Genomic DNA, 27,624 nt, shown 5'->3' with positions numbered 1-27,624 from the left:
ATTTTGTAATGTAGATTGATTTGTCTGTATCGCGTAATAGTGAACGACCAACTGTATGTTTGAATGAAAAAAAATATAAACATTCCGTATCGATAGAGAATTGCAAGAATCGTAGTTGTAAAATTTGGACCGAGATAACCGGTGAAAATTTGATTTTCTAGAGCACCTGAAGCAAGATTTGGAAGACTACATAGCCACGCTACCCGTTCCTACGTACGTGTATCGCACCGAAAAGAGGTCGGGCCTGATAAGAGCAAGGCTTTTAGGGGCAAAGCACGTCAAGGGACAAGTAATCACATTTCTCGATGCGCACTGTGAGTGCACCGAGGGTTGGTTGGAGCCGCTATTATCAAGAATCGCAAACGACAGGCATACCGTTGTCTGTCCGATCATAGACGTAATCAGCGACGACACCTTCGAGTACATCCCGGCGAGCGATATGACCTGGGGAGGTTTCAATTGGAAATTAAACTTCAGATGGTATTACAGCCTTAACGTTACAACGTTATAAGCGTCATGAATTTTAATAACATTACGCTCCTATATTTTAACCAAAATAGTTAAATCTCTCCTGCCTTCTAAAAAAAAAAGGACACACACGAGACATTTGAGTTGCAAATGTGCAAATCTACATATTTTGCAAGTCATGAATAGTTAGATTGGCCTATAGCTAAATCCGCTTGAAATATTAAATCTATTGATCCCTTCTGACATGTATATTATTGACATAAATTTATGTCTCCGTTAAATTACCGTAGTTTCATAAATTCTGCGATTTTTAAACTACCATACTCATAAATTCAATACTTCTCGTTCTAATTTAGTTACAGCTATATATAACGATGTGATAATCAATAACAATTTCTCTTCTTTCCTTCAGTGTGTAATTACGAGCTTTCGAGTTTACAAATCATTTATGGTTCCCGCAATACTGACCACAAACGTGCACATTTACTGTGTTTATTTAATTGAATTAAAATTATCTATAATTAATTTCGAAATTCTGAAACAAAACGCATTGGCAGTATCTCAAATGATATATTAATGCAACGTGCGTTTGTTAATTTTTTATTCTTTTTAAACAAAATATTAATATTATATTGATTTTGCTCAATAAGGTACAGAGTCGCCCAGAGAGAAATGGACAGGAGGAATAGCGACAGAACGGCACCGCTACGAACACCGACTATGGCCGGTGGATTGTTCTCTATTGATAAAGAATATTTCTATGAGTTGGGCGCGTACGACGAAGGCATGGACATCTGGGGCGGTGAAAATCTTGAAATGAGCTTCCGGGTGAGCATTCTTTAAGAGTAAAGAAAATTACCAGTTTATAATGCGATTATCCACGAAAATTTTATACAGCATGAGCTTGTATCCAACAAAATCACATGGCAAATAGATTAATTAATCTAAGAGATTAACAATGATTATTTATATATATATGAAGGAAAGAAGACCAAAATGTTTGAAAAGTTGCTGATTTCATGCTGATCTTCTAATTCCATATATTTTATGTGTAAATTAATTTGTAGGATTCTCTGAAACTTGACTTTTGCTCATTACAAAAAACGATTTCATCATTTCTAATATCCAGTAATAAATAATAACTCTTTCCTTTATCTTGTATTGTTATCTATTAGAGATAACTGTGCACTATTGTGACTATTAGGATATTTGACAAAGTTTTTGAAGGGTCTTCAAAGGGTATTCTCGCACAAATTTCCGTTGTTATTTGTGAAGTCATAAGTGCCTTGTAGGTGTGGCAATGTGGCGGAACGTTAGAAATCAGTCCGTGTTCACATGTGGGACATGTATTCCGGGACAAGAGCCCATATACATTCCCTGGTGGTGTCAGCAAGATAGTCCTGCACAATGCGGCTAGGGTGGCCGAAGTCTGGATGGATGAGTGGAGAGATTTTTACTATGCCATGAATCCAGGTTAGATAATCAAGTGTATCGTTTAATTAATTTTTCCCCAATGTTGTATTGCTAAATTGCGCTAAATGATGCCACATCGTTATACGTATCAATTATACATGTCCCATACATGGTGTACCATACATGGTGTACCATTCAAACGTGTTATTTACTCACATCTTCGTCTCTCAAAATTATTGCGTATATATAAACACATATATATTTGATGTAATTAAAAGGAACTATTGAAAAATTTGTTAGAATTTAACACATTTATTTCAGGATTAATAGCATTGTTTCAAAATATAGCTGGTACTCATATAGCGCTTATATACCGAAAGCAATGTTAATTGACGATGTTAATTGACAAAGCATTTTTTGAAACTGCATTATTATATTCTACAATAATATTATATTATAGATATTATATTATTCAAGCGAAACTCTATATAACATATTTGACGGGTATCTGATACAAGCCATTTATATTACCTCATGAAATTATTATGATTCACACAGCTATGTGAATTGCAGTTGTTTTTGAATGCATTATTTCCTTGTTAACAAGTTGTTTCTCCGTTTAACTAATAATTAATAACAGTCTTATGTTAATACATTTTCATAAAATAGTTTTTAACACATTAGCTATACATCCACAAATATACCATAAAGTTAGTTAATCATCTTTTGTATGTCTTGTGCACATTATAATTTATGTGTGTATTTACTAATATTTCATACATAATACACATTAGTAGTTATATTACATTATATTGCTAATATCTAAACTAAATCAAGATCTCTAACTACAGAAATTATTCTAATCTTCGCGATTGCTGTCATCAAAATATTTTACTCCAATTTGTTTCTTTGATCGACCAAACGATAAATACACTTCTGTACGATATAGAAATTAGAGAATGACCACAGTCATTAAACATGATCATTGAATGAACGTATTTCAGGTAAATTTTATTTCTATGTCTCGTTACGAATGCTGATGTAGTCTTAACCACTCATCCATCCAGCCGACTAACCAATTGAAAATTGCGCTTGCTTTTAATGGAATTCTCTTATCAGACTACATTATAGGTGCCGCAAGAGAAGAGATTTCTAAATCTACCACGAGGCGCAGAATACGATTTATCATATTTGCCATGTGTTGTATTTTTTTTTCTTTTTGTCTCTTATCGTGTTACTATCATTTGTAACTGCTAACACACTAACAGAACTGAGTTGGTTAGATATGGATGTGTGGTGGGACATTGGAAATTGCGACATGCTCGCACGTCGGGCATGTATTCCGTAAGTCAACCCCGTATACCTTCCCGGGCGGTACCAGCAAGATAGTCAACCACAACAATGCGCGGCTCGCAGAAGTTTGGTTGGACCAATGGAAGTACTTCTATTACAACATTAATCCAGGTAGCACTAACACTGGCGTATCTCGTACAAAAAAAAAAGAGAATTTATCCCTATGTATCTCTTTCTATGCCTTGGTTGCTTTGCAATGACGCATGCTTTGGAAGATCTCTCTGCATGTTTCTTTATCAATCATTTTCGTTTACGGCTTCGGGTGCTCGCTGTCTCTATCAGATACCCGTTAACATTTATTTAAAACATCATTGCTATTACGTTCTCTCAACGCTGTAATGTTGTTACTTAATAATCCATTAGACAACGATGGATATAATGTACAATAAACGAGAACGATAATGCAAATAAGATATGTAGAGGTGTACTTGGAGAATAAATAATAAGTCACGCATGGCATTAAGGGTTCTGTGTGATACTATTATAGTCAAAAGGTTATTGTTAAAGGGAGATATTCTATTATAGTGGCAAACATATACAAGTAACATGAATACGAAGCATACATGTATTCATAGTAGTTTCCTAATTGACAATATGTGTATAAAATTACTCAAATATAAAACAATGTTGATAAAGCACAATACATTTCTGCACGCTACATTTGCAGATGTATGAACAGTATTGTATGTGTGTGTGTATATATATGTGTATATGTATATAAATCAATGCTACGTCATAAAGTTCTTTACATAAACTTCTTTCAGATTTCCAGAAAAAAATGCATAATTGCACAATTATTTTTTAGGAGCAAGCATATGGCAATTAATGTATCATACAATATACCATGGTCACAAATTTCTTTATTTTTAGCACAAAATCCTCTGAAAAATCTTCTTTTCAACCAATTTACATGCAAGCACAATATGTAAAAAGATATATGTGAATAAATTCGTCGTTTGTAAGCTCTTGTAGCGTTACAGAAAATCAATTTTTTTAGGGGCGCGAAACGTCGACGTCGGTGACGTTTCCGAGCGGGTAAAACTCAGAGAACGACTGAAATGCAAAAGCTTCAGATGGTATTTGGAGAACATATATCCAGAATCGCCAATGCCGTTAGATTATTACTATCTCGGCGATGTGAAAAACGTTGAAACGCAAACTTGTTTGGATACTATGGGCAGGAGAACCGGGGAAAACGTCGGAATTAGTTATTGTCATGGATTGGGTGGTAATCAGGTTTGTATTTATTCTGGATACTGAAGTAATTCACACGTTTTGATAGAAATCGAGAGATAGTGTTTCTATTTCGAACGTTATTTCTAACGAGAACTGTGTTATCCAGGTATTTGCTTACACTAAACGGCAACAGATAATGTCTGATGATATGTGCCTTGATGCAGCTAGCCCACAAGGTCCAGTAAAGATCGTACGATGTCATGGCATGGGTGGTAATCAAGCGTGGGTTTATAACGATGAGGTAAGAGAAACATGATTAGAGAAAAAAAGATGCTTAAATATTATAAAGAAAACAGATATCTATAGATATAAAAAAGAAAGATGAAACGTAGTTTAACAATTAATATTAATAATCAATAAACATAATTAATATTAATGTACACCGTTTCTTTCAGACCAAAATGATTAAACACACAAATACGGGTTACTGTTTGTCAAAACCCCACTCGGGCGATGCCTCGCAACCCGTCTTGGCGCAATGCGATGTCAACAACATCGGCCAAAAATGGATTATGCGTAGCAAATTCAAGTGGCAGGCCAGCTAATACGAATCGACTTTAAGCGCCAGACCTATACGCAATATTTGTTAATATGTTTAATAAATTGTAACCAATGGACTGATCGCAAAGGACTTCCCAAGTGCGCGTATGAGAAGAGATAATGAAGTATTATAACTAGTGGCGAAGAAACGGTCCAATATCACATCTAATGTGTACGTCAAATGAATTGACAGTGCGCGACAGGAATCGATTCTCGTCGAAATCGCGTCAGAAATCGTAGTTAAATAATTAGATTCTACAGGATTTATTTACCATTGATAAAGCAGTATCGCGAATTTACTGCCATTCCTTGTGGTACGGTCCTTACGGTACGCCTTGATCAATGCACAATAGTGACAGAGAATGAATTTCTCTGATCGCGTGTGAACATAAGTGATACTAAACGACGAACAGAGTGAACTCCTTTTCTTCTTTTCTGGCTGAGAAGCAGTAAAGAAGGAATCATATCAGACCACTGTTATAAATAATTGTTAATAACAAAAGAGAGAGAGACATATTTGATAATTTCGAATGAGTGCAATGACGAATGACTGACCGGTTAATCAGTACGCAACGAAATGAAATGTGAATATGCTAGAAATGCATCGCGAGATTATGACGGAGTGAATGCTGGAATGTCAGTGAAGTTGATGTGACGCTACCGCGATAATAATATAGAAAAAAATTATTATTGTACAATCCATTTAATAACTAGGGAAGAGCACTGGATCTTTTTATATTCATGTTTCTGATAGTTCCTCGTTGCATCTCGTTCGTATAATTTAACTGTTACGCGTCGTTTCGTACGAAGAATGTACTTATCAGAATTTATAGCAATATATAGAATTTATCAGGTTTTAGTTAGATGCATACAATTATTAACTCTCGTTAAACTTTATTACGGAGACATAATGCAGTTTTAATGCAGACGTACCAGAATGTCTTCCATATTTTAATGATAGCAGATTTTTCTGGCATGATCAGCTATTGCGCACATTTGCGAGTTACTTGGTAACTACTTCCCTGAACATTGTTTAATTTGCGAATCATCGTGCGACGAAACATACCGTAAATCATTATAAAGAAAACAATATTTGAGCATGATGCGTTAAAGTGCAATCACTCAAAGATTAAGTAACGAATTTATAACTAAAATGCAACTGCACATGCCGAGAACATTTATGAATATTTATGCAGAGATTAATTGAACAAAATCATCATCCGTTAAATTAAATCCTGGCACCTTTCTCTTCGACATCACAAGTTGCAATAGAATATTCTTATTCTTGTTCTTCGAATATTTATAAAAGTTGCTTGATGTAAAAGATTCCCAAATCTGCTATTGAAAACTTTTATAAGTTTACACTCCTGTGAAATAACTTTCGACACATCCTTAAGACCTTCCCTATTTGTATCTGCTATTGAATGACGAATATACTCATTATTCTTATGTAATCCAAAAGAATGTTATGGTGATGGTGCAACGTTAAGCTTGATACATTTGTCTTCTAAGACTGTGGTATTTATTTTTGTATAGAATACAAATTTACTTATATGTTGAAATAAGCAATGTGTCAGTCAACTTTATAGATAAATGATAAAGTGTTCGATCGCGATCGAAAAACGATAGTCAATAGTACCTCTTTTTGCAAATACATTTATTCCTTTCCCTACAAGTTGATTTCGTGGAGAACGCTATTATTAATATGAATAAAATTGCTAATGAAGGATTCCCATTTTAATCATTTGCTCAACGAATAATGTCTCTAGCTTGAATCGATTACGATGATACGAAAGGAGTTTCAATTATTATAATAGCCCGAACTGCGTAAGCACGATCTTTTAAAGACAATAAAATTATTTATATACGTTATTAAATTTATAATAACGCATGTCTCTATAACGCTAGTATAATGATTTAAAACATCTATAAAGTAAGTAAAGTTTGTAAAAATGGATGTATGCACATTAACGACATTTAAAGCTGACTTTTATTTTTTTTCTCAGAATGTCATTAAGTTTGACTAAAAGACAAATCCTCTTAAAAAGTAATTTATTTATAGTTGTTAAAATTGTACCATATAAGTACTCTATAGAATCTTATAAAATAACTACGATCAATACACAATTACATCTTGTTAGAATAAATAATTAGTTTCGTTACATATGTGAAACGTTGGTATCATTATTTTAATACTTACAATTCCTGATTAATAAATGCAAAAGTTTAATTATAATTTACACGTTTAATACTTCTTCATCCTCGTCAAAACTTTTTTGTATGCATAAATAATTAATATTCATTAATAAAAAAAGAATAAAATAAAATTATGATAAAGGACAATGCAGAAATGTGTAGATAATGAGCCTGACGAAGAAACTGATCAGTTCAATAAGATCAATATGATCAATTTAATTAAATTTAATTAAAAATGTATTATTGATTGTTTAAATCAATTAAAAACAGTCAATCATTGGTTGACATTAAATAATCAACAATTGGTTCACATTAAATAAAATCACGGTATAAATTGTTTAAAAGATATTTATTACATATATTTACTGTTCTTTAACTTCACGCAATCTACGTACAGCTGATCTTACTGAAGCGGCAGCCGTTGTGGAATATACCCACGCACCACCAGCAACTGTCCTCTTGCATCGTTTGCAGGACCAGATGCCTACGACGCTGCGTTTCATCGCTTCCTGTTTGAAAAATAGTATAACTTGATACATATTTTGATAATTTTTCTTACTAACTGCATTAAATTATAAAATAATGTTCATGTAAAAAACTTATAATAGAACTTTTATAACGTAGTACATACTACATTTATAATGCAGTGAGGAGAATTTATTAAACCCAAAAATAATTATCTTAATTTTAAAAAGTATCAAACATTAAAAGTGTATCTTCCCAACTTATAGTATTGATAAAACATGACAATTACTCACCTTGCCGCAAAATGAGCAAGTATACTTGCTGTGTTGGGTAATTTCCATTTTTTTGACCATTTTCCTAAGGGAGGCACCGTAACGGGTGCCATATTTGCCGGTAATTCCGACCTTCTTCGTGCGTTTTGCCTGTTAAAAGTCGAACAGTTTTAGAATCTTTGTAACTTCGGTAATATTAAAGAATAAATAATATATGATCGTTGAAAATAGAGCGAGGAACACTTCCAAAACATAACCTCGCTGTAGGGTTAGAACCCCCATAAGCGTGTAACGTTAGCATTTCATGGTGAAATATATACATAAAAAATTTCTCGAAAACAGTTATTCTTATTTGCTCATCAATATCACGTAGATTTCAGCAAGATTTAGTACGTAAGTTTCGATAAAATATCATACCATTTCGAGCAAGCGGAGTAGACTTCGGCAGAAAACCGGAAAAGAGTAACCTCGCGTAGCGCAGCGTCGTATAATGTCGGAAGTTGGCCGCAAGGAAACGCGCGCATCCAATATGGTGGCGAATTTCAAACTTGCGCGGAAAAGACTTGACGATTCTAAAGTTAGTGGAAAATATTTCCATTATCTGCGAACATTATTTTATAACGTGAATTGTATCATTGTTCTGCTGAAGAAGATACTCTGTATGTATCTCGACTACTAAAAACGTGTTAGAAGATAAACATATTACGCAGGCAACATTTATTTTTTGCATACGTGTAAGCCACTGAAGGATCTCAGCTACGTTTCGCTCATAAGTTTCAAAAAATCATCGTATTCTAATGTTTTTTTTTTTTTTTTTTTCAATTGATTGTAAATTTTCCGAGAATTATGATAACTCAGAATTAAAAAAAATATATTACAAAAAAATACGCGTTAAAAAATATATATAATTTCCAACGTAGTTTCAAAATTCCGTTGGGATTCCTGAGACCCCAGTGTAGCTTTCGAGGGTTAACAAAATATTAATTATTATGACAAGAAAAATAGTCTATCTATAAATAATACAATCTTCTCAATACATACTAAAAAGATATTCTTTAGTAGAACAAAATACGAATTGTATTTTCTAAAAGTGAAATATATACCTAATACAATTTAACAAACTTTCAACAGAACATATATGTTTTTAATTTAGCTTCCCTGGTAAAGAAAATTCTCAATATCGCATAATAATTCTAAGAATTTTTCAGAATTTACATATGCAAATAATTAATTCTAAAAAGACACACATATACATATCTTAAAAAATATATATATTGAAAAATACAGTGTAGCTTTTAAAACTAATATAAAACGACAGATTGCAATATACTCGATATATATGGAAGTAGAAGATTGAGTGATTGAGTGAGATTATGGACACATGTTTACACATATGGAGGAAAGTAGCCCTGGCTAATTCAATTTTATTCGAACCTACGTCGACCGACACGGCGGATTATCGACGAGTTACCTAACACAGGAACGTACACATAAACGTATAGCAAAAGCGCATATTTTTAAATAGTAAAAATCTCGAGTCTTCGTGTCTCGAATTCGTAATGTATACTTTTACTCGATTTCTCCAATTAAAGAGCTTCATTTATTTTTTCGAAAGCTGTCCCCGCTACCAAAATTTCAGCGGTAAAAAAAATACCTCAATCAATTTTCGCATTTCTTTTTAGCAAATCAAATCAATCAACAATGCCAAGTTACAAAATTCGATCGCTAGTCAAAGAATTCGCGGTCCGCGTAGCACTCGATGCATCCAAACAAACGTCATCGCTCGTGTATTTTTTTTTACAAATTTCCAAAAATACGCGTCGATTACGTAACGTACGTCATCGTAACGCGTTGTCGCGTTACATAATCGCGGAAGCGGCCGAACGGGAAGATTCAATAAACATTGCGGAGCGCAAAATTATTTTTCCCGACACGGGCGTATATTTTTCTTCCTTACGCCGCTCGCGGAGGAAGCGCAGCAGGGGAGGGGGAATCGCTCATTCCATCTTCCATGTTCCATCCCTGGGGTAGGGAGAAGAGGAACCGGCCCGGTATGACGTAGGCCAGGCCACACCAGGACCAGGCCACACGTATAGCAGCCCGGAGTCCGGAGTAGAGTTAGAGTTAGAGGCCGGCTCCGCTTTCCTCGTCCGTTCGGAGATCCGATCGGTGCGTCACGGTCACGCGTGTGTCATCAGCGTGCGAGTCTGCGAGTGCAAGCGGCTAATAAGTAGCGGAATCATTGCCGCGCCGCGCCGTCGCGAGCGACCGGTTGGTTTGGTGGTCGGCTGTCCGCCCCCCGCGTTCGTTCCCGCACGTCGTCGTCGTCCGTCCGGCGGTCCGGCCTGTCCGGCGCGCCGCCTAATCGGAGCGGAGCGGAGCGGAGTGGAGCGGTGAGCGTGGCGTAGCGCAGCGCGACGCAGTGCAGCGAGGGGAACGGCGCGCGTCGTCGAGTCTAGGAGCACAGCCGGTGGTGGTTCGTCCAGCCAGCACGATGGTCGTCAAGATCTACGTATCGGGTATCAGCGGTAACAAGGAAGTGAGTGCTCCAGCGGCTCTTTCGGGCTCCGGTGTCGCGTCACGCGACACTCGATCACGGCGCCTGGTCTGACACCGCGCGCGCCAGGCAGTCGTCGTCACCACGATTGTTGCCGTCGTCGTCGTCGTCGTCGTCGTCGCCGCTGTATCAGGTTACAATGCGAACGGCACCGCACATTAGCGGCCCTAATGATCGGGCACTGTCATCCGCGATATAATGCGCTTGTATCGGTTCCGCTTGCTCGCTCTCCTCGACGATGGACGTACGGTGGTGTCACGCCAGTTGTCCAGCTGTTTATCACGGGTCTCGCCCGCGGCTGTTTATCTGGCTCGATCAGGAGCGTCGGTTGTCGAATTTGTCACGTATATTTAGCTTGATAGCGACTAGTTCCGTTACCGATAAGGCAAACTTGTTCTGTCGTCTGTTAAACATAATGCAAATATTTATAGTATCATGTTGTTACTGTAGCAATTATTGCCGTTGATATTTTGCAGCAATCAATAAATATTGTTAAGTAAATTTTATTATTATTATTATGAAAATAATAAAAAATACTAGACGGTTGCAATCAGCAATCTCTGCCGTACATGAGTTTTTCCGTCAGATGCTGTATGCAACTCTGACTCTAATGGAAATTGAGCTAAGCTTTGTAACATATAAACATTACGAATATTATAAAGTTGACATTATAATTTTAACGTTGTAAAATAAAATATTAAGTTCTACTTTCTTTAATATTTGCTACTTATAGGTAGATTATAACAAATTCAAGTAACACGCACATTATAAATTAAAAGATTTCGAAAAGTTTTAACTATATGTAAATATGTTACAGGTGAAGAAAAGACAGCAACGCGTGATGATGATTCTAGATAGTAAAAATGTGGAATATGAGATCATCGATATAACGGAGCCAGGCAAGGAATTGGAGAAAGAATTCATGCAAGCTAACAGTAATGCTAGAAACAACAAGTATCCATTGCCACCACAGATATTTAACGAGGATGATTATTGCGGTGTAATTATCTTTTTTTTGTGCTGTTGACATTTCTATTATTCTTAACAGATACCAAGTGTAATTTTTAAAATATATTGTACACGTGCAACAACCATTAAAAAATAACTGTTTAAAATCTTACTTTTTATAAACGATAAACAAGCGGTTAAATTTGCAGGATTATGAAGATTTTGATTTAGCAAACGAAATGGACGAATTGGAAAAGTTTCTAAAAGTGACGCCGGCAGTGAGTACCGCAGAAATCACTCTCGATTCGAAGTCTCAGAGTGATGGAATTCAAGAGAATGGGAATACTTCAAGTCGAGAGGTAATGCTGTTCTTTTGTTCGGAACTGAAACTTAAAAAGAGCTTTGTCTTAGCTTGCTTTTAAATTATATAGATATACCCGGCTTCTTTATGAGAAAGAATTCCGACGTGCCAAAATAGAAATGACAATTACTACAATCATGCCTATTGTGTGTCACATGTACGACACATGACAAATTATTTTTATATTTACTTGTTTATATATCTTTGAAAAAGAGCCAACATTATACGACGATATAAATTGACAACTACATTTTGTTATTTTATAACGAACATTAGTTATATGTAGGCTGCATTCCGATATTCACTGTCAGTACTGCAAATCTATATTTTACGTCACGTATACTATAGATTTTCAGTACTGAAAGTTGCTGACAGTGAATATCGGAATACAGCCTTAAAATTATTTTAATTTTTACCTATTTTTATTTACTAACTTAATGACTTTGCTACTAAATTTATATTAGTAGTTTGTACACATTTAATATTTGCAATCTGTTCCTTTTAGCCCTCCGCGGACAAAGAAGCAGATATATTACTTTCGGACAGGTAAATGATATATTATAATAATAAACGGATTAATGGATTCTATGGAAACATATTAAAAACACATATAAACTATACTGCGATTAAAAATATTGAATAATTAATTTATAATTATCTGTTCTAGTTTACCAGAAAGGACAACTCTAGAAAGTGAGACTAAAGCGTTAGACGACTCTAAACCAACCGAAGTAGATAGCGCGGCAAAAGTAGTCGCTAGCGACGAAGGTGAACACGCTGAAGATAGTGGCGATAAAAATGAAGAAAAGTCCGATGACCAGGAGAAAGAGGAATAGATACCGAGATATACCCATGTAAAGTTGGGCTATTCCACACAATGACATCCTTCCTTTTCCACCCACAAACGTATTTTGCAAAGCTACGTTTATTACATTACTAAGGCTGAATGAAGGTACTGCCAAGATAATATTCTGCATTGCAGAAAGTCTGTTGAATGATCAGTATAAATGACGCATGGAACATTCTTTTATAGAATATACTTTGTATTTTTAGATCAAACGCGTCTTCACCAATGTTTTGCCACAGGTCTGATTAGGTGATATGAGACAATTCCTTCATATCGCTATCTTTATATATACATCCTCACGTTTGTTTATTATTTTTGCATTGTTTCGCACCGCACCATACCCGATACATCGTAGCATATCCAATAATCGAACTGAAGTATATATTTTTCTTTTACATGTGCAACTTTCTCGTTATTTTGTTGCCGCGTGCAAAACGTACAAAAATAAATATAGGATATAGCAACATATACATATACACAATATCATTTGAGATATATGAGGACAGATATATAGATAAATACATACTATAATAACATTTTTTAATTTTTAGATATAATTATTGATTTGTTACACCCGTGAGAAAAAAATTTTTATATTTATATTATACTTTTTTTTAATCGAACACAACAGTATTAAAGATAGGTTTGGCTTGTTAGAAAAATTTGTATTTGGACATTTCTTGCGTTAAGATAATCAAAACAGTCTTTCCAAGTAGGCTTTAAGAAGTCGTTGATTTCTTGAGCTTATATATTAAATATGTTAGAAGTAGTTATTATAGAAAGAACAGAACAAAAGAAGATTTCTAGATTTTTATAACTGAATTATATGAATATCTTTTCTATAATATAAGCTTCCATTTTCTAAGCATGACAAAATTATGCTGGTGTAAATGACTCATACTGGCGTGACATGATTTCATTGATATGTGTGTATATGACTCATGCTTATTCAATAGTCTATTCGATCATTAGAATCTTTGTGTCTAAAACGAACGATTAAGTTCTCTAAAAAAAGTTCTATTTTTTAAAACGGAAAAACTGGTTTACCATGCTTGTAAATTATATTGTAATGATATAAAAGTTTAAAGCAAAAGTGAGAGAATTTCTTACAACTGCTACTATTGAAACAACACAATCAATTTAACATATATCATACAAAAAATTTTTCATGTCTGGCATAAAATGATAATGTACAATGAATTTAAAAAAAGAATACTGTATACAAATCTTATGTTATTCAAACTGGTTATGCTCTAAATAGCTATGCGTGATAATAGCGGCAGTTGTACCGATCACAAAAGGCCTATATAAATTGTTTCTCTTATTATTTTTAGTCATGACATTTTCTTCCTATGCTCAGCAAGATTAATATCTTGCATAAATCTTTTATTGCTTATCTATATCAAGCAATACTTCCATCATAAAAAAATTAAGCTTTATCCAGTATTTGCTACAAGTTGCTTTGTTAAAAAAATAAATAAATGAAATAAAACATTATTTTTGCTATTATAATTCTATTCTTCAACATGATACATCTATTATTAATATCGCACATGATACTACATATAATTTACTGCTATAATCAAAGAGAGCAATGGCAAAGTTTTATTCATGTTGATATGTCTTTCTCATTACAAAGATGAGGGGGAGGGGGCAGTAACAATAAAGATTGAATATTAATGTTAAAATAAATTTTAACATATATTAAAGATATATAATCATTAGAGATATAACCATATTTACAAAAATAATATTCATTACACATACACACACACTCACACACATGTGTATATATACTAATATGTATATATACATATATATACATATATGGCTCAACAGCAATCATTGTTACATGCATACAAGAATTTATTAATAAATACAATGATTCAAGTTTAAGATTCCGTTTATATATCCTTGAAATTTACTAATATATTTGACCAAATAATAACTATTATATGATCTATAACAATATATGTTTTGAGGAATTGAATAACTTTGTCTTCTGTTATTAAATAAGGTAAGTATATATGTATATACGTAGATACGATACTCAAATATATATATAGATATAACTTTATAACAAATCTGTAGTAGGGTATATGCTGATGTCTTTGAAAAGCGATATAAAAACTAGCTATGTGCATAATATATACTTCTTGGTATACAATATCTAAAAATATTCTTTATCCTTTCTCAGGTTAAAAATAATCTGATTGATTTACCTAAGTTTTTATAACATCCTTCATATTCTTAATAAATTGAATTTACTATTTGATCAGTTCAATATCTAATGATACTACATCCTCAATTATCTTTCTCTTGTATATTTGGTGTCTCCACTACAACACGAGTACAGCCTGAAACCAATAATTATCAATGTTTTTATAATAATTTGAAATAAGTATATATAAAAGTATTTATTTATATATAAAAAAATCTATAAAGAAAACTTCGAAATAATATTTGTGAAAAATCTTTAAACTGCGTTTTTGTCAACAGTAAAATATATAAAATATCATTCTCATTGTATATTTATATTCTCTTCTCAGTAACATTAATTATATAACGAAATTCTAATCAACAAAAACGAAATATACAGGATATTTCAGTCTAAAAGATCGTTTATACAAATATTAAAAATAAATCTGGTTGTCTTTTAGTGAAAAATTTCACTACCACTAATAAAAATGAACAAATTTTCTAATCACGATTGGAAAGATTAGAGAAGAACGTGCAAATAAATTTAACAAATTACAAAATTAGTGTTTATTGGTTAATTATATTAATAGAGAATCATTAATATAATAAGTAATTGTGTGCTGTATAATGATCTATGTTCTATTACGATAATAATAATATTTAATTCCTCTAAATATAGATTAAAATATAAAAAAAATACACAAAAATAAAAAGTAGTCCAGTTTCAAAGTTATATTTATTTTTCTAATGTTATTTGTCGTGTTATTCAATTAATAATTATTGTGCACATATATCTATATTTATCAATATTACGCATACAACGCATTAAACAAACTTGTTGCTGATGCGAAAAATGTTAAACAATTATCAACGTAAATAAATCTATGAACAATCATATGTATATAAACATCATGTCCAATAACAGGAATTTACATCACATAAAAATTGTTGGTCTTACTGATATTGTTGTAATTATTGAATGCAGCTTTTTCATAGGCACGTTATAAGGCAAATATTTTAATAAAAATGCCGTAGACAATGTAAATTTAAGAACAAGTTTAAGGGACTTTATACTAAATCTCTATATTTTCGTTAAGATGTTGGGTTTAAAATTTTATACTAATATATAGTTTAATAGTTCTAATAGTTTAAACAAATACATAATAATTACCTAAAAAATTGCAGAAAATATTGTTTTCGAATTTCTATTTGAAACTTGCTACATGTAAAAGCTGCATAGCTCATTTAATGAGCATGTAATTAAACATATCTTTACTGATATAAAAAATTTATAGGGTTGTATATGATGCTCCTTTCTAGTTTTCAATTATTGAACGTGAATTGTATTTTTTGTTTCTATATACTGAGTGTATATGTTATACATAAAATAGTTCCCAATATACATATCCCTGTTATACATATATCATTCTTTGTTCTTAACTGACATTAACGGACAGCTGGGAAGGACTACCTCTTTGAGTAAATCAGTATATTTTATGCTATTAAGTAGGTAAATAAATTACGCGGTGCGTTATAACATTTAATTCTCTTTATATTAAACAAAAAATGTTATATATCTTGTTATTCTTTGTAAAACTATTGTAAACAAAGTTTGTACCCAGTCCGACTAAAACGTGTTAAGAAATATATAATACGTATAATAATACGTATTGTATAATTATATCAATACATATTGTATACAAATACATATTCCGTTACAATTACGTATAAAATGCAACAATCAAGGATAAATTAAATTTACCAGATCTTCAAAAAATGTAAGAGTCTTGGATTATATAATATATATATGCCCCTTCATTGTGTATCGCTTTTTTATGTAATTTTGAATATATGCATAAATATAATCATGAAATCATTGCAATGCAATGTATGTTCAAGACTATTATACATTCTAATAAAACAAATTATGCTCATTAGACATTTGTATTATGCACATTTTTCACATATCTGTAAGCTATATGTAGCAAAAATAATTATGTGTGTATAATATACTATTTTAAGATATCATATAACATATAATGAGGTATTCTTTTTCTTCGACAATGCTTAAATCAAATGGTGAAATAACTTTTGATGTTATTTCAACTAAACTATGTATTGTGTAAAAAGAATACTCGATTATGCATATACTGTTAAGAATGGTACAAAACTATGCTTTGTGTGTGGTACGTGACTCAAAATTCAACAATGTATATTAATCTTATTTCACAGGAAATTTATATGCTCCAAGATAATCGCATACATCTGTAGCATAATGATAGTCATATACTATATCTGAATAAAAAAAAATAAAAACATGCTTTAACTAAATAAAAAATATTTTGTAATTTTTTTTTAATTAACACATGCTATAGTTATTTATAACTTCTCTTGTTTATGTACAAACATATTGTACACATATCATATTCATGTGTACATAGAAAACCTGACATTACTAAACTTTAGTAAACTTAGAAATGTATAATGTCAGTTAAGATCTTTATCCTTTTAAGTTCACTGAAAATATCTTTCTTACGAAATAAGAAAATAAAATAATTTTGAAAACATATGTTTGTAATGTCAAGCTCTTAATTATTTATCTATCAAATTGTCTGTTTTTCTCTGGGACGGTGATCCTATAAATCTGTATTTAAAAGATGTGTGTGTATATATATGTATACATGCTATACCCGAACTGGTAAGTATTATCGCATATAACACTTAACTTATCTTAATGCGAGATATTTTATATGCAAATACTTGACATTAAGTATAGCACATGTAAAATTAATAATGCAGTACCTATTATGAACATAAGAGAATTAGAAAAATGTGAAATAAAACTTTTATCTTATCTAATTTTAAAAAACTGTTAAAAGAGATGTCATTGTAAAAATATCAATTATTTCGGTATTCGGTCAATTTTAAGTACATTTGAAACACAAATGTATTACTTACAGTCTTATTATACATAGAGAAAATCAAGAGAATGCTTACAGCTAGTAGATTTATATTTTAAAAATTTATAATTCAAAGTTAAAACAAAATTTGATTATCTACATTATACTTTCCAGTATATTTCTATAAAACAAATGCTTTTGTGATATTTTTATAAAATTGTCAAAGCTGTTTATCAAAAAGAATATGCACTATTAGTATATAATTAATCTTAGGTAAATCTATTCTCAATTGTAATATCCAAAATAACAAAATATTTAATTTTCTTATACAAAATGGGTAAATAAAGCATTACTTACAATGTCATATTTAAATATTTGAAATATTAAATTGAAATATATTAAGTTAAATATGTATTTTAAAAAAATATTGAAATAATTACTTAAAAAACTAAAATTCATAGAGAATGTGAGAACATCTGTTGAAAACATCCGACATTGTATGTACATATAGTTTTTTCACTGTTATAGATTACTATTAAAAGTCATAATAATTTTAATTATTAATTAGCTTTGACAGGATATTTATTTTTAGCATATAATCACTCAATTGATTTTCTCGTTTTATTATGCACTATATTTGTCTCTTAGCAAATTATGCAGTAGTGAAATATAATTAATCCGTACCAAAGTATTTTTGTCCAAAATGATTTGGCGCAACAGTATGGATCTCAGACGTTAAGATCTTCATCTGTAAAAAATCAAATTTTACTTAAAAAAAAAAAACGAAATATTATAAATTATCATATATCTTAATATTAATATTAACTCATATAAATGCAAACAAATATCAATAACAGAAATCACCTTAGGAAAGGCAGTGACTAGAGATTTGGCTGCAATTGGTGTACAAAACAAATTTGACAGAATGATATTTTCTTCGAGCACATTATGTTCTTTTAGCACAGCTATGGCTTTTATAACGGTATTTCCTGTACCTATATGTGCAGTAAATATAAGACATATTATGATCTTCTTTCAACTCAGTGCCAAACATACTCTCAATTGTTAGAATATTTTTCAATACTCACTCATTATTGGATACATCAATAAGACCTTTCTCTCTGATATATCGTCTGGGAATTTAGCATAAACTACTCTAGCTTCATGCGTGTCAATGTCACTCTCTACCAATATCTTACCAATTCTGATACTACGGCAACAATCCCTTAGACCCTATAAAAGTATTATTTCGTAAGTTAGCAACTAGTTCGTACAAAGATCTTGGTACGCTTAGGATTAATTAAGATTGTACCTGTTCCATAGCTTCTCCACTTCTTACTATAGATACGCCACAATTTCCCTTCTGATATTTTAAACCTTTGTATTTGGCACCGGTTGGAGTTGTCACCACACATTTCGTAAACGGCAATTGGTTCAAACTCTCTTCAATAACTAGTCTGATCTAAAACAATTCAAATAAAATCGTAATGGCTTCCTTTCTTCATATAATCAGCAAAAATCAGAAAGCAGCCTTCTAACAATCATACTATACATCTTTTAATGTCTATTGTATAGATAATTAGTCAACTATATAAAGTTTAGAGAAAGCTTTTAGCATAATATGTCACAATGTATGTATATGTATGCTATAATAATTTGGATTGGTTTAAATTACAACACAATTCAAACAGTGTGTCTGTTTTCTATTGCTTTCACTAGTTCAGAGTTTATCTTGAATCGTTTATCAAGAACTGTACATACATTGTGGGTCAGTTTTCTATTGTCAAACTGGCTTCGCTAGTTCAGAGTTTATCTCCACAATGGAAAGAGCAGAACAGAAACAGATCCTAAAGGATGAATCTCGTATCTATATACGTATATTTCTCACACTTCAATGTATATGATCACTTCTTGAATTAGTACAGCCAGTGCAGCAATAGAAAACAGATCCGGTATTTGCTTTTAATATTGTAAAAGATACAAGATTAAACATATCTTACCAAACGGTCAGCATAGAACTTGAAATCACTTCTCGTGGTATTCCTATAAAATAAAGCCTATCAACGAGTAGCTCATAGATATTTTTAATAATCAATCTATACAAAAATTTAGCATTTTATATATCTAAATGGATCATATATTATATTGTTGGAAAAGTTCTAGCTGCCTTAGGAACACACCGAGCACTTTTATTTTGTATAGAACCAAAAATTGATTATTTCAAAAAGTAGACACCATCCACAGGCAACATATACTCCCTTTATATGTTCCTACAGCAGAAATTTCACGAATGCTCCAGTGAACAGATTTTTTGCCAAATCTTGAAACAGCCAGAACTTCCCCAGCAACCCAATATATACATGAGTATATAAATAAATTAATGATTGTGTAGTAATGAGTATATAAAAAAACCAATGATTGAATAAATCTTTCGCATCAAGAACAGCTCTTATTTAGCCCTGTTTCGATTAAATTAATTTAATTTAATAAATATTCACAATTTTTTCATTGTCATAGGAAGTATAGAGATAGAAAGAAAATTAAATAGACAATTTATCTATTTATTTCAAGATAAAGTATATTTACTTATAACTACAAACAATAATTTTCAACGCAAAGAACAATACTCACTTATCCCGTAAAATGGTTTGCAACTCTTTCACCTGGTTGTTGCAGGGTAGAATCTTTAGGTTAGTCCCGTACTCGTCGATCTCATGGTTATCGTTCAGCAATTTTGCCGTAGTATCCGTGCTTCCCATGATGAATACACCACCACGTGTCACCGACGGTACCGACAAAACAATTGTGAACAGCGACGGACAAGTTAAGATTAGCCCGGGTTATTTCACCATCGTTTGCAAGTCGTCGGCGTGTGATTGCAAGCGTGTGAAGTCTGAATGGTCTGAAGTGAGCAGCAGCAGCAAACGAGCCGAATAAACCAAATGGAGCCGAAACGAATTAAATGAATTTTGGAACGCGCATTGAGAATGAGAGCAGTGAGAGGGCAGAGGGCCAAAGCACATTTGACAGGTAGTCGTGGACGTAAGTAATAAAGCCCCGGACACACACTTTTTCGTAACAGTAACAGTAAAGTTTCGACCAATCGCGTTGCTCGATTCGGGAATGTACGGCCGTACGTTCCCGATTCAAGCAACGCAATTGGTCGAAACTTTACTGTTACTGTTACGAAAAAGTGTGTGTCCGCCTTGCATACAACTCTGTGACTCCATTTACTAAAATAAAGAAAATTTTCCTTTTTATTAGTATACAAATACGTGTATTCACTGAGAAAAAAATATACTAATAAAAAGGAAAATTTTCTTTATTTTAATAAATGGAGTCACAGTTGTATGCAAACTAATATTTACTAAAATCCAGAACATTTTTTTCTCAGTGTAGCGGAAGTAAATAAAGTTCGTTTTACGCAGTGTACCGAATTTGATTATGTAAATATAAAAAATAACTATATAATTATTTTAAACACTTAATCTTCCCGTTTACGTTTAATCTTACTTTTATATTTCATCTTTTTTTAATTATTGTGATTAGTTTGTCCTTATATGATCACTCCGATACTTCGAGAATTGCCACAGTACGTTTTTCTTTAAGTAGTTTTTGAACTGATTAGTTACAGAACGCGCGTCGCGATCACAGGGTCGTATTTAATCCATATTTCCTGCAAGTCTTCCTCTTCCTACGAAAAGTATATCGTGCATGAGAGATTAATCATCGTCAAGTATGCACGTTGCTTCGCAAATTAACATCATATCAATAAGAATTTTTTGAACAGTTCAAGCCTTTTGAGCGTTTCTAATATTTATTTAAATGTTTCAAACGTCGTTTCTACGTTCGACGACTTACCGCGTGAACACAGTAGCGTGAATTGGCGCTATAATACATCGATAGCGTTAGCGTTTCGAGAATCGCAACCAACGCTCTTCGATAGATTCGTAACGGCGGCAACGGCGCAGGCGCAACCGCGACCGGCGCGATAGGGATGGGCGATACAGCCTGAAAGTATCGATACATCGTATCGATATGTATCATAAATGAAAGTATCGATACACAAAAAATATCGAATGTCTCGTATCGATATCATCAATATCGAAACATACATAATTAGATATTAGATTAGTTCGCCGTTTGCAAAAATTTTTGGCATCCAATTTCTTACTTCTGACGTAAAATAAAGTATAAAATGAGAGGTATTTTGCGGCATAAAAGTTACAACGCGAGTACACAAGAACACCTTAAGTACAATTTTTTATTTATAAAATAAATGTTTTTGTTTATATATTAAAATGTGTACTTATAATTATATCACATTAGCACTTATAATTATTGTAATTATGATTACATACATTAAACAGAAAAATAATTACTTATTTTTGCATGTGAGTGTAATAACAGTAATATCACATATGAAATCTGCTTAGAAAGAAATGAAAATGGAACTTATAAACTATAATAGCAAATGCAATACTTTGATCATTAAATTAACGCAAATTTACCTCATCTGTATGTATACACTTACGAGACATTTTATTCTTAATTGTAAGCAAATTGTAAGAAAATTAGAAAAGAAACATTAGTAGAAACTTAATATATAGAATGTATAAAAAATAAGTCCACTGAAGTGTGTAATTACTGCAAACAGAAAAATAATTTTACTTATTTTTGCACGTGAGTGTAAAAATTCACTTCTATAATACGTCACAAACGCCTCGTCACCAGTCGCGAAGGATGGCAGGAGCGTTTGTGATGTATTGCAGAATTGATAATTTATAAATGCCAATCGCCAAGATCGAGGGAATGTAAAAATAATAATTGATTAAGGTGATCACCTGTCAACCTGTTCCTATCTTCGGACATTATTTTACCTGCTTCAGAAAATAACCTTTCGGAAGGAACTGAAGTGGCAATTAGTGATAAATATTTAATTGCTAAGGTTCTTAGAGGCGAATCTCGGGCCATATTCCAATATTTTATGGCATTATCACTCATTTTTAACGGTGGTTGATTCAGATAGTAACGAAAGTCCTCTGGCATTTGGTTAGGATCTTGATTAACTATCTGTTTAGATATATTTAAATTTACAAGATTTTCATGATAGGACCAAAAATTTGTTTTATCATTATTATCTGAATTTTCTTGTTGACTTTGAAATTCATGGTTAATATCTGTAACCTTAGAATTTACAAACCTTGTAATTTTATTAATAGCATGTGAGCAAGCAACTTTATCGCTAAAATTAATATTTTTAAATCGAGGATCTAAAATTGTAGCCATAGCTAACGATGATACGTGTTCAATAGTTTCAAATCTTTTGCTTAACTGATCTTTTAACGCCTTTTTAAAGTGATGACCTATATCAGTAGAAGGTTCAAACGCCTGTAATGTATTCTTTAAAATATTGACAACTGGAATTACTTTACTCGCAGTAAGATAATACTCGCCGCATATGATTTTTGTTGCCTCTTCAAATGGTTTTAGCAACTCAACAAATTCTTTAGTCGATTGTAACTCCGAAGCAGTTAGCATCGGAGGAGCCGTAGGACATTGCAAAATAATGACACTAATTTTTTCGGACAATTGTATAAATCTTTGTAGCATATTATACGTGGAATTCCACCGTGTTTCAACACTTTGGATTAACTTTAAGTTCGAATGAATACGTAATTGATCTGCAGCAATAACTGATTTTTTAAAATAGGTGACAATATTTTTTATTTTTGCGCAGAAACCTTTTACGATATTATCGTCATCAATAATTCTCGCCAAAACTAAGTTCAAGGTATGCGCAAAGCATGGCAAATGCTTGTCTGCACCGAAGGCATCAACAATAGCCTTTTTTATGTTAGCAGCATTATCTGACACAACGGCTACAATATTTTGACTTTGTATATTCCATGTATCTATTAAATTTAATAGCCAATTTTTCAAATACTCGGACTGGTGTCTTTCAGTCATCTCAACAACGCCAATTGTGACAGATCTATGTTGCTCTTCTACTAAGAAGTGTGCCGTTAAGCCCAGAAAACTTTTCATATTTAATGATTCAGTCCAAATATCAGTAGTTAAAGATAAATAATTTACTTGTGAAAGTTTTGCTTTCATCATATTTGATAAGACCTCGTATTTCTCTTCCACGAGATGAGTTATGGTCCTCCTACTAGGAACCGTGTATAATGGCAATATTGCATTCATGAAGGTTTTGAAACCCTCCTTTTCAACCACACGAAATGGTAAGTTGTCCTTAGCAATCATAAACAGCAATTTGTTTGTCACGTCGGCAGCTTTGGATCCTCCATCTAAAAAATTAAAAATATCATAACAATTTTTTAAATATACTTACATTAGTAATGAATAAGTTATTTAAAACTCAATTAAATAATTACAACTTCTCCATACCTTGATATGATTTTTGTTTTGCAAATGCTGAGTCAATTCGAGGTTGTTTGGAGGAAACAATTGGATTTCGTAAAACTGATACCGATCGCGTTTCTGTTTCTGATGATATAGACGTAGACGGTCCCGGAGATGAGATTGGGTCATCAAGGTCAATGATATCTTCGTTGTCTACTTCGGACTAAAATTCAAAGCATACATCAATTAAGGGCGAATAAAAATAAAAAAAAATATAAATATTGTGTTATGTAATAATATAAATAACAAATATTACTATTTGTCTTTTTGTCTTGACGAATACTGTAGATTTCTCCATCTGAACATCAGGATGACATCGATTCATATGGAAATGTAAATTAGTTGTATTTCCAGATGTTTTTACATTTAACTGGCAGATTTTGCATTTAGCAACTGTATCACTTTTTACAAAATAATTCCAAATAGGATTTTTTGGCGGCACTATAAAGAAAAAGAAATAGGATGATTATTATTTAATAATTAATAAAAAAATGAAAGAAATAAGGAAATAGAATAAAATAAAGGAAAACTTGCACGCCTACTTTTAGTACTTTTATAGAAAGTAAGTGCGTTAGTGCGCCGTTAGAAGTTAGAAGTTAGGAAATGGGAACGTGGAATGTGCTCTTTCACCTTAGGACTTTTCTTAGATTTAACTCTGTAAATATTACAAATAAGGAAATTATACATTCAACTCTATAAAACAGATCATAAGAAATCTGAGTGCGTTTTCCAGCAAGTGATATAAGTCGACTCAAATGTCGTTCTATCTTTGTTATTTATTGAATGCTAAGTAAAGAAAGATAGAACGACGTTTGTAATGACTTCAATGACTTGTGTCGCTTGCTAAAAAGTGAACTAAAAGAAATATATAATAATTATTTTTTATCCTTACCTCGATTGTAACTGCAGTCTCTTGTAAGAGAGTTACTGTTACAGTACGTACCTACGTACTTGAACCTTGAACTAGCTGTACAGAATTCTGCTCTTCACTTTACTGGATACGGACACTCTAAGTCTAGTCTAGACTAATACAAATAAGAAAATTATCCATTCAACTCTATAAAACGGATCAGTAAAGGTGCTTTTTCATGCTGACTGACGCTCGATTTGAGCGTCAAAATTGATCACGTGATAGGTCACGTGATCAGTTTTAACGCTCAAATCAAGCGTCGAGTGTCAGCATAAAAAAGCCTTTTAATAAATAATAAAATCTGAGTGCGTTCTCCAGCAAGTGATACAACTCAAATGTCGTTCTATCTTTGTTATTTATTGAATGCTAAGTAAAAAAAGATAGAACGACATTTGTGACAACTTCAATGACTTGTGTCGCTTGCTGGAAAGTGAACTAGATAAAAGAAATATATACCTAGCTTTACAGCAAACGACACAAGTCGACACAAGTATCGTTTTATCTTTGTTACTTATTACCAAAAAAGAAAGATAAAACGATGCTTGTGTCGATTTGTGTCGTTTGCTGGAAAGCTCCCATAATAATTATTTTTTATCCTTACCTTGATTGTAACTGCAGTCTCTTGTAAGAGAGTTACTGTTACAGTACGTACACTACGTACCTACGTACTTGAAGTACTTCAACCTTGAACTAGCTCTACAGACTTCTGTTCTTCACTTCATTGGACACTCTAGACACTGAGATAACGTAACGGCAACGGCCATAAAAAAACAAAGGATAGTCAAGGGCCGGCCCACGGGCGCCACCGCCAACCGCCACGGACGGTCGACATAGGTCTACCAAAGTTCGATATTCAAGGGTCAAGTATCGATACGTGGAAATATCGAGCGATAAAGTATCGATACAAATAGGGGATAATTGGGCACTGAAGTATCGATATTTGAAATATCGATACTGTATCGCCCATCCCTACGGCGCGACCACTGACCAGTCACGGAGCGCGCGGCCACGATCGCGCGATGTCGCGTTCAAACCGCTCCGTAGTCCTGTGCTTTCCCGCGATCCGTCACCGTTCGAAGTAATCTCGCGTCCGAAAAATTGTCGCGAGTGCGTCTCGTAGAACGTCGGGCGTTCGTCGTAGCGTATCGGATATCACGCGTGTGAAATTGTGATCCATTGTCACAAGTTCGACGTTCGACATTTCGGCAGCCCCCTTCCGTGCGCCCGGAGTTGTGGATCGACACCTCGCGTCTTTCCCGGACAGATTCATCGAGATGTATCAATCGTCGCCTGGTATGTACATACACGTACTCGCTTTGCAATTATAGTCACGCTGATCGCGATCGAAGGATCGCGATCAATGCGCCGCTTGAGCCATTTTGATACTTTGAGATCTCCGCGGCGGCGGATCTCGACAGTCGACGGTACGAATTCGAGCAGCTCCACCAACATCTCGCGATTGTTTTGCCGTCACGAAAATAAATCTGACACGCATAAAATACCATACGCTCGCGTTTTAACGTATTTTATAACGTATAAATGTTATGTAGAATCGTTGTTAGGTACATCCGATATCGACGAGTCGCGGAGCGCAAGATCGGAATCCTCCTCGCGAATCCTCACGCCATTTTATGCGCCGAAATGCAACGAACCTGGCACCATTAGCTAAATTTTTGAAGGACTTAAATAAATAAATATATAAATAAAAAATAAAGAGTACAATTTAAAGTTTAAGTTTGTTAAGGTTGTCAAATTACACATGTAAACATTAATTTACTCGACGAAATTATTATACATATACATATTTGCGTATATGTTGAGAGGACGCGTTCCCCTCGCCCACCTAATAACGGCGCTCGTGCAACGAAGGCGGACAGTTAACTTGAATATTATTTTCGATAATATATTTTTACATGATATTTTCATGTCGCCATATTGATATAATTTTATATCCGGCTTCATGAACAGCATAATAGATTCGTATGAAATTAATTAAAATAAAAAGAAAGTTATATATACTGATAAGGGGATGAAATTCTCGACGTCGAGAACGATTCGAGCGAATGAGCATAAATGTATCATTTTATAAAAAGTTTTTCTTTTATTTCGTACTGATAATTCGTGTCATATGTATAAAACTACTCTCTAATTGTGTCTGCGTGAACAGCTATTCTCTCCTAAGTCGGGAACGAAATATTCTCAGCAGTAACATACATCGGGTGCTTCCTGTCTTTTTTTTTTCTTTCTTTTCTTCTCTTGCGCGGTCTCAACTAGGTCAGTAGCATCTAAAATCGTTAATGCCGAACGTGCATTCGCGTAATTGAGATCATCGTCTAGCGTATGATAATTAATATTTACGTACAAACGCTCGGCCGCGGAGATTTTTACAATATCGAGGTAAAAAATATGCAATTTTCAGGACTGCTGAGCTAGTTGATACTGAGTGGATAAAACTCTGTCGGTATTTTTTCTCTATAAAATTTTTCTCTTGCTGTATTTAATTATACATGCATATATATATACATTTATATTA

General features: G+C 33.0%; 5 protein-coding genes across 11 annotated transcripts in view; 2 read left to right on the top strand and 3 right to left on the bottom strand.

Annotated features, from left to right (window-relative positions):
* Window positions 1-6,736, top strand: part of LOC112461048 (polypeptide N-acetylgalactosaminyltransferase 5) — a 36,045-nt gene extending 29,309 nt beyond the window's left edge. For 2 of the 3 annotated variants that reach the window (XM_025026111.1, XM_025026121.1), the window contains exons 3-8: window positions 162-480; window positions 1,119-1,296; window positions 1,761-1,941; window positions 4,232-4,470; window positions 4,577-4,711; window positions 4,866-6,736. In XM_025026111.1, the coding sequence (XP_024881879.1) occupies window positions 162-480; window positions 1,119-1,296; window positions 1,761-1,941; window positions 4,232-4,470; window positions 4,577-4,711; window positions 4,866-5,015 (1,202 nt within the window). In that variant the 3' untranslated portion in view covers window positions 5,016-6,736. Of the gene's footprint in view, window positions 1-161; window positions 481-1,118; window positions 1,297-1,760; window positions 1,942-3,164; window positions 3,346-4,231; window positions 4,471-4,576; window positions 4,712-4,865 lie in introns of all 3 variants that reach the window. The other variant, XM_025026127.1, reaches the window with a different exon arrangement.
* An 800-nt stretch (window positions 6,737-7,536) lies between these two features.
* Window positions 7,537-8,468, bottom strand: LOC112461081 (60S ribosomal protein L37a). The gene is made up of 3 exons (XM_025026158.1): window positions 8,361-8,468; window positions 7,965-8,093; window positions 7,537-7,715 (listed from the first exon to the last, which is right to left on the bottom strand). Exons 1-3 carry the CDS (start codon window positions 8,361-8,363, stop codon window positions 7,569-7,571), a joined length of 279 nt encoding a protein of 92 aa, XP_024881926.1. The 5' UTR covers window positions 8,364-8,468; the 3' UTR covers window positions 7,537-7,568.
* Window positions 8,469-9,856: 1,388 nt separating this feature from the next.
* LOC112461073 (SH3 domain-binding glutamic acid-rich protein homolog) lies at window positions 9,857-14,153 on the top strand. 2 transcript variants are annotated; one of them, XR_003041515.1, is made up of 6 exons: window positions 9,857-10,482; window positions 11,318-11,500; window positions 11,658-11,807; window positions 12,315-12,355; window positions 12,477-12,761; window positions 12,863-14,153. XR_003041515.1 is itself a non-coding variant. In XM_025026147.1 (5 exons), exons 1-5 carry the CDS (start codon window positions 10,438-10,440, stop codon window positions 12,643-12,645), a joined length of 588 nt encoding a protein of 195 aa, XP_024881915.1. In that variant the 5' UTR covers window positions 9,857-10,437; the 3' UTR covers window positions 12,646-14,153. The 2 variants fall into 2 exon arrangements, 1 of the variants encoding a protein (XP_024881915.1); XM_025026147.1 differs by having other exon boundaries at window positions 12,477-14,153.
* A 256-nt stretch (window positions 14,154-14,409) lies between these two features.
* Window positions 14,410-20,720, bottom strand: LOC112461065 (uracil phosphoribosyltransferase homolog). Its single transcript, XM_025026140.1, has 7 exons — window positions 20,387-20,720; window positions 19,756-19,798; window positions 19,068-19,217; window positions 18,844-18,988; window positions 18,620-18,750; window positions 18,440-18,503; window positions 14,410-15,013 (listed from the first exon to the last, which is right to left on the bottom strand). Exons 1-7 carry the CDS (start codon window positions 20,512-20,514, stop codon window positions 14,961-14,963), a joined length of 714 nt encoding a protein of 237 aa, XP_024881908.1. The 5' UTR covers window positions 20,515-20,720; the 3' UTR covers window positions 14,410-14,960.
* A 1,431-nt stretch (window positions 20,721-22,151) lies between these two features.
* LOC112461012 (zinc finger BED domain-containing protein 1-like) lies at window positions 22,152-26,043 on the bottom strand. 4 transcript variants are annotated; one of them, XM_025026031.1, is made up of 6 exons: window positions 25,693-26,043; window positions 25,074-25,206; window positions 24,724-24,836; window positions 24,438-24,622; window positions 24,167-24,344; window positions 22,152-24,066 (listed from the first exon to the last, which is right to left on the bottom strand). In XM_025026031.1, coding segments are annotated over exons 3-6 (1,893 nt in total). In that variant the 5' UTR covers window positions 24,725-24,836; window positions 25,074-25,206; window positions 25,693-26,043; the 3' UTR covers window positions 22,152-22,537. The 4 variants fall into 4 exon arrangements, with proteins under 4 accessions (XP_024881799.1, XP_024881804.1, XP_024881823.1 ...); XM_025026036.1 differs by having other exon boundaries at window positions 25,074-25,201; XM_025026055.1 differs by lacking the exon at window positions 24,724-24,836.
* Between the last annotated feature and the right edge of the window lie 1,581 nt (window positions 26,044-27,624).

The sequence above is a fragment of the Temnothorax curvispinosus genome, unplaced genomic scaffold (genome assembly GCF_003070985.1).
Source record: "Temnothorax curvispinosus isolate PA1 unplaced genomic scaffold, ASM307098v1 QBEX01001173.1, whole genome shotgun sequence".
Classification (NCBI taxonomy): domain Eukaryota; kingdom Metazoa; phylum Arthropoda; class Insecta; order Hymenoptera; family Formicidae; genus Temnothorax; species Temnothorax curvispinosus.
This window is presented reverse-complemented; position numbering and strand designations above follow the sequence as displayed.

Bases quoted from the DNA above. Each gene is read 5' to 3' on its own strand.
- LOC112461081 (XM_025026158.1), bottom strand. The intron at 7,716-7,964 runs GTGAGTAATTGT...TTTTTCAAACAG, and splicing joins CTTGCTCATTTTGCGGCAAG to GAAGCGATGAAACGCAGCGT.
- LOC112461073 (XM_025026147.1), top strand. From the start codon at position 10,438: ATGGTCGTCAAGATCTACGTATCGGGTATCAGCGGTAACAAGGAA. The intron at 10,483-11,317 runs GTGAGTGCTCCA...AATATGTTACAG, and splicing joins GTATCAGCGGTAACAAGGAA to GTGAAGAAAAGACAGCAACG. The intron at 11,808-12,314 runs GTAATGCTGTTC...TGTTCCTTTTAG, and splicing joins GGAATACTTCAAGTCGAGAG to CCCTCCGCGGACAAAGAAGC.
- LOC112461065 (XM_025026140.1), bottom strand. From the start codon at position 20,514: ATGGGAAGCACGGATACTACGGCAAAATTGCTGAACGATAACCATGAG. The intron at 19,218-19,755 runs GTAAGATATGTT...GAATTGTTTTAG, and splicing joins AGTTCTATGCTGACCGTTTG to ATCAGACTAGTTATTGAAGA. The intron at 18,989-19,067 runs GTACAATCTTAA...ATACTTTTATAG, and splicing joins GTGGAGAAGCTATGGAACAG to GGTCTAAGGGATTGTTGCCG.
- LOC112461012 (XM_025026031.1), bottom strand. The intron at 24,345-24,437 runs GTAATATTTGTT...TTTGAATTTTAG, and splicing joins TCAAGACAAAAAGACAAATA to TCCGAAGTAGACAACGAAGA. The intron at 24,067-24,166 runs GTATGGAGAAGT...TTAATTTTTTAG, and splicing joins AAAACAAAAATCATATCAAG to ATGGAGGATCCAAAGCTGCC.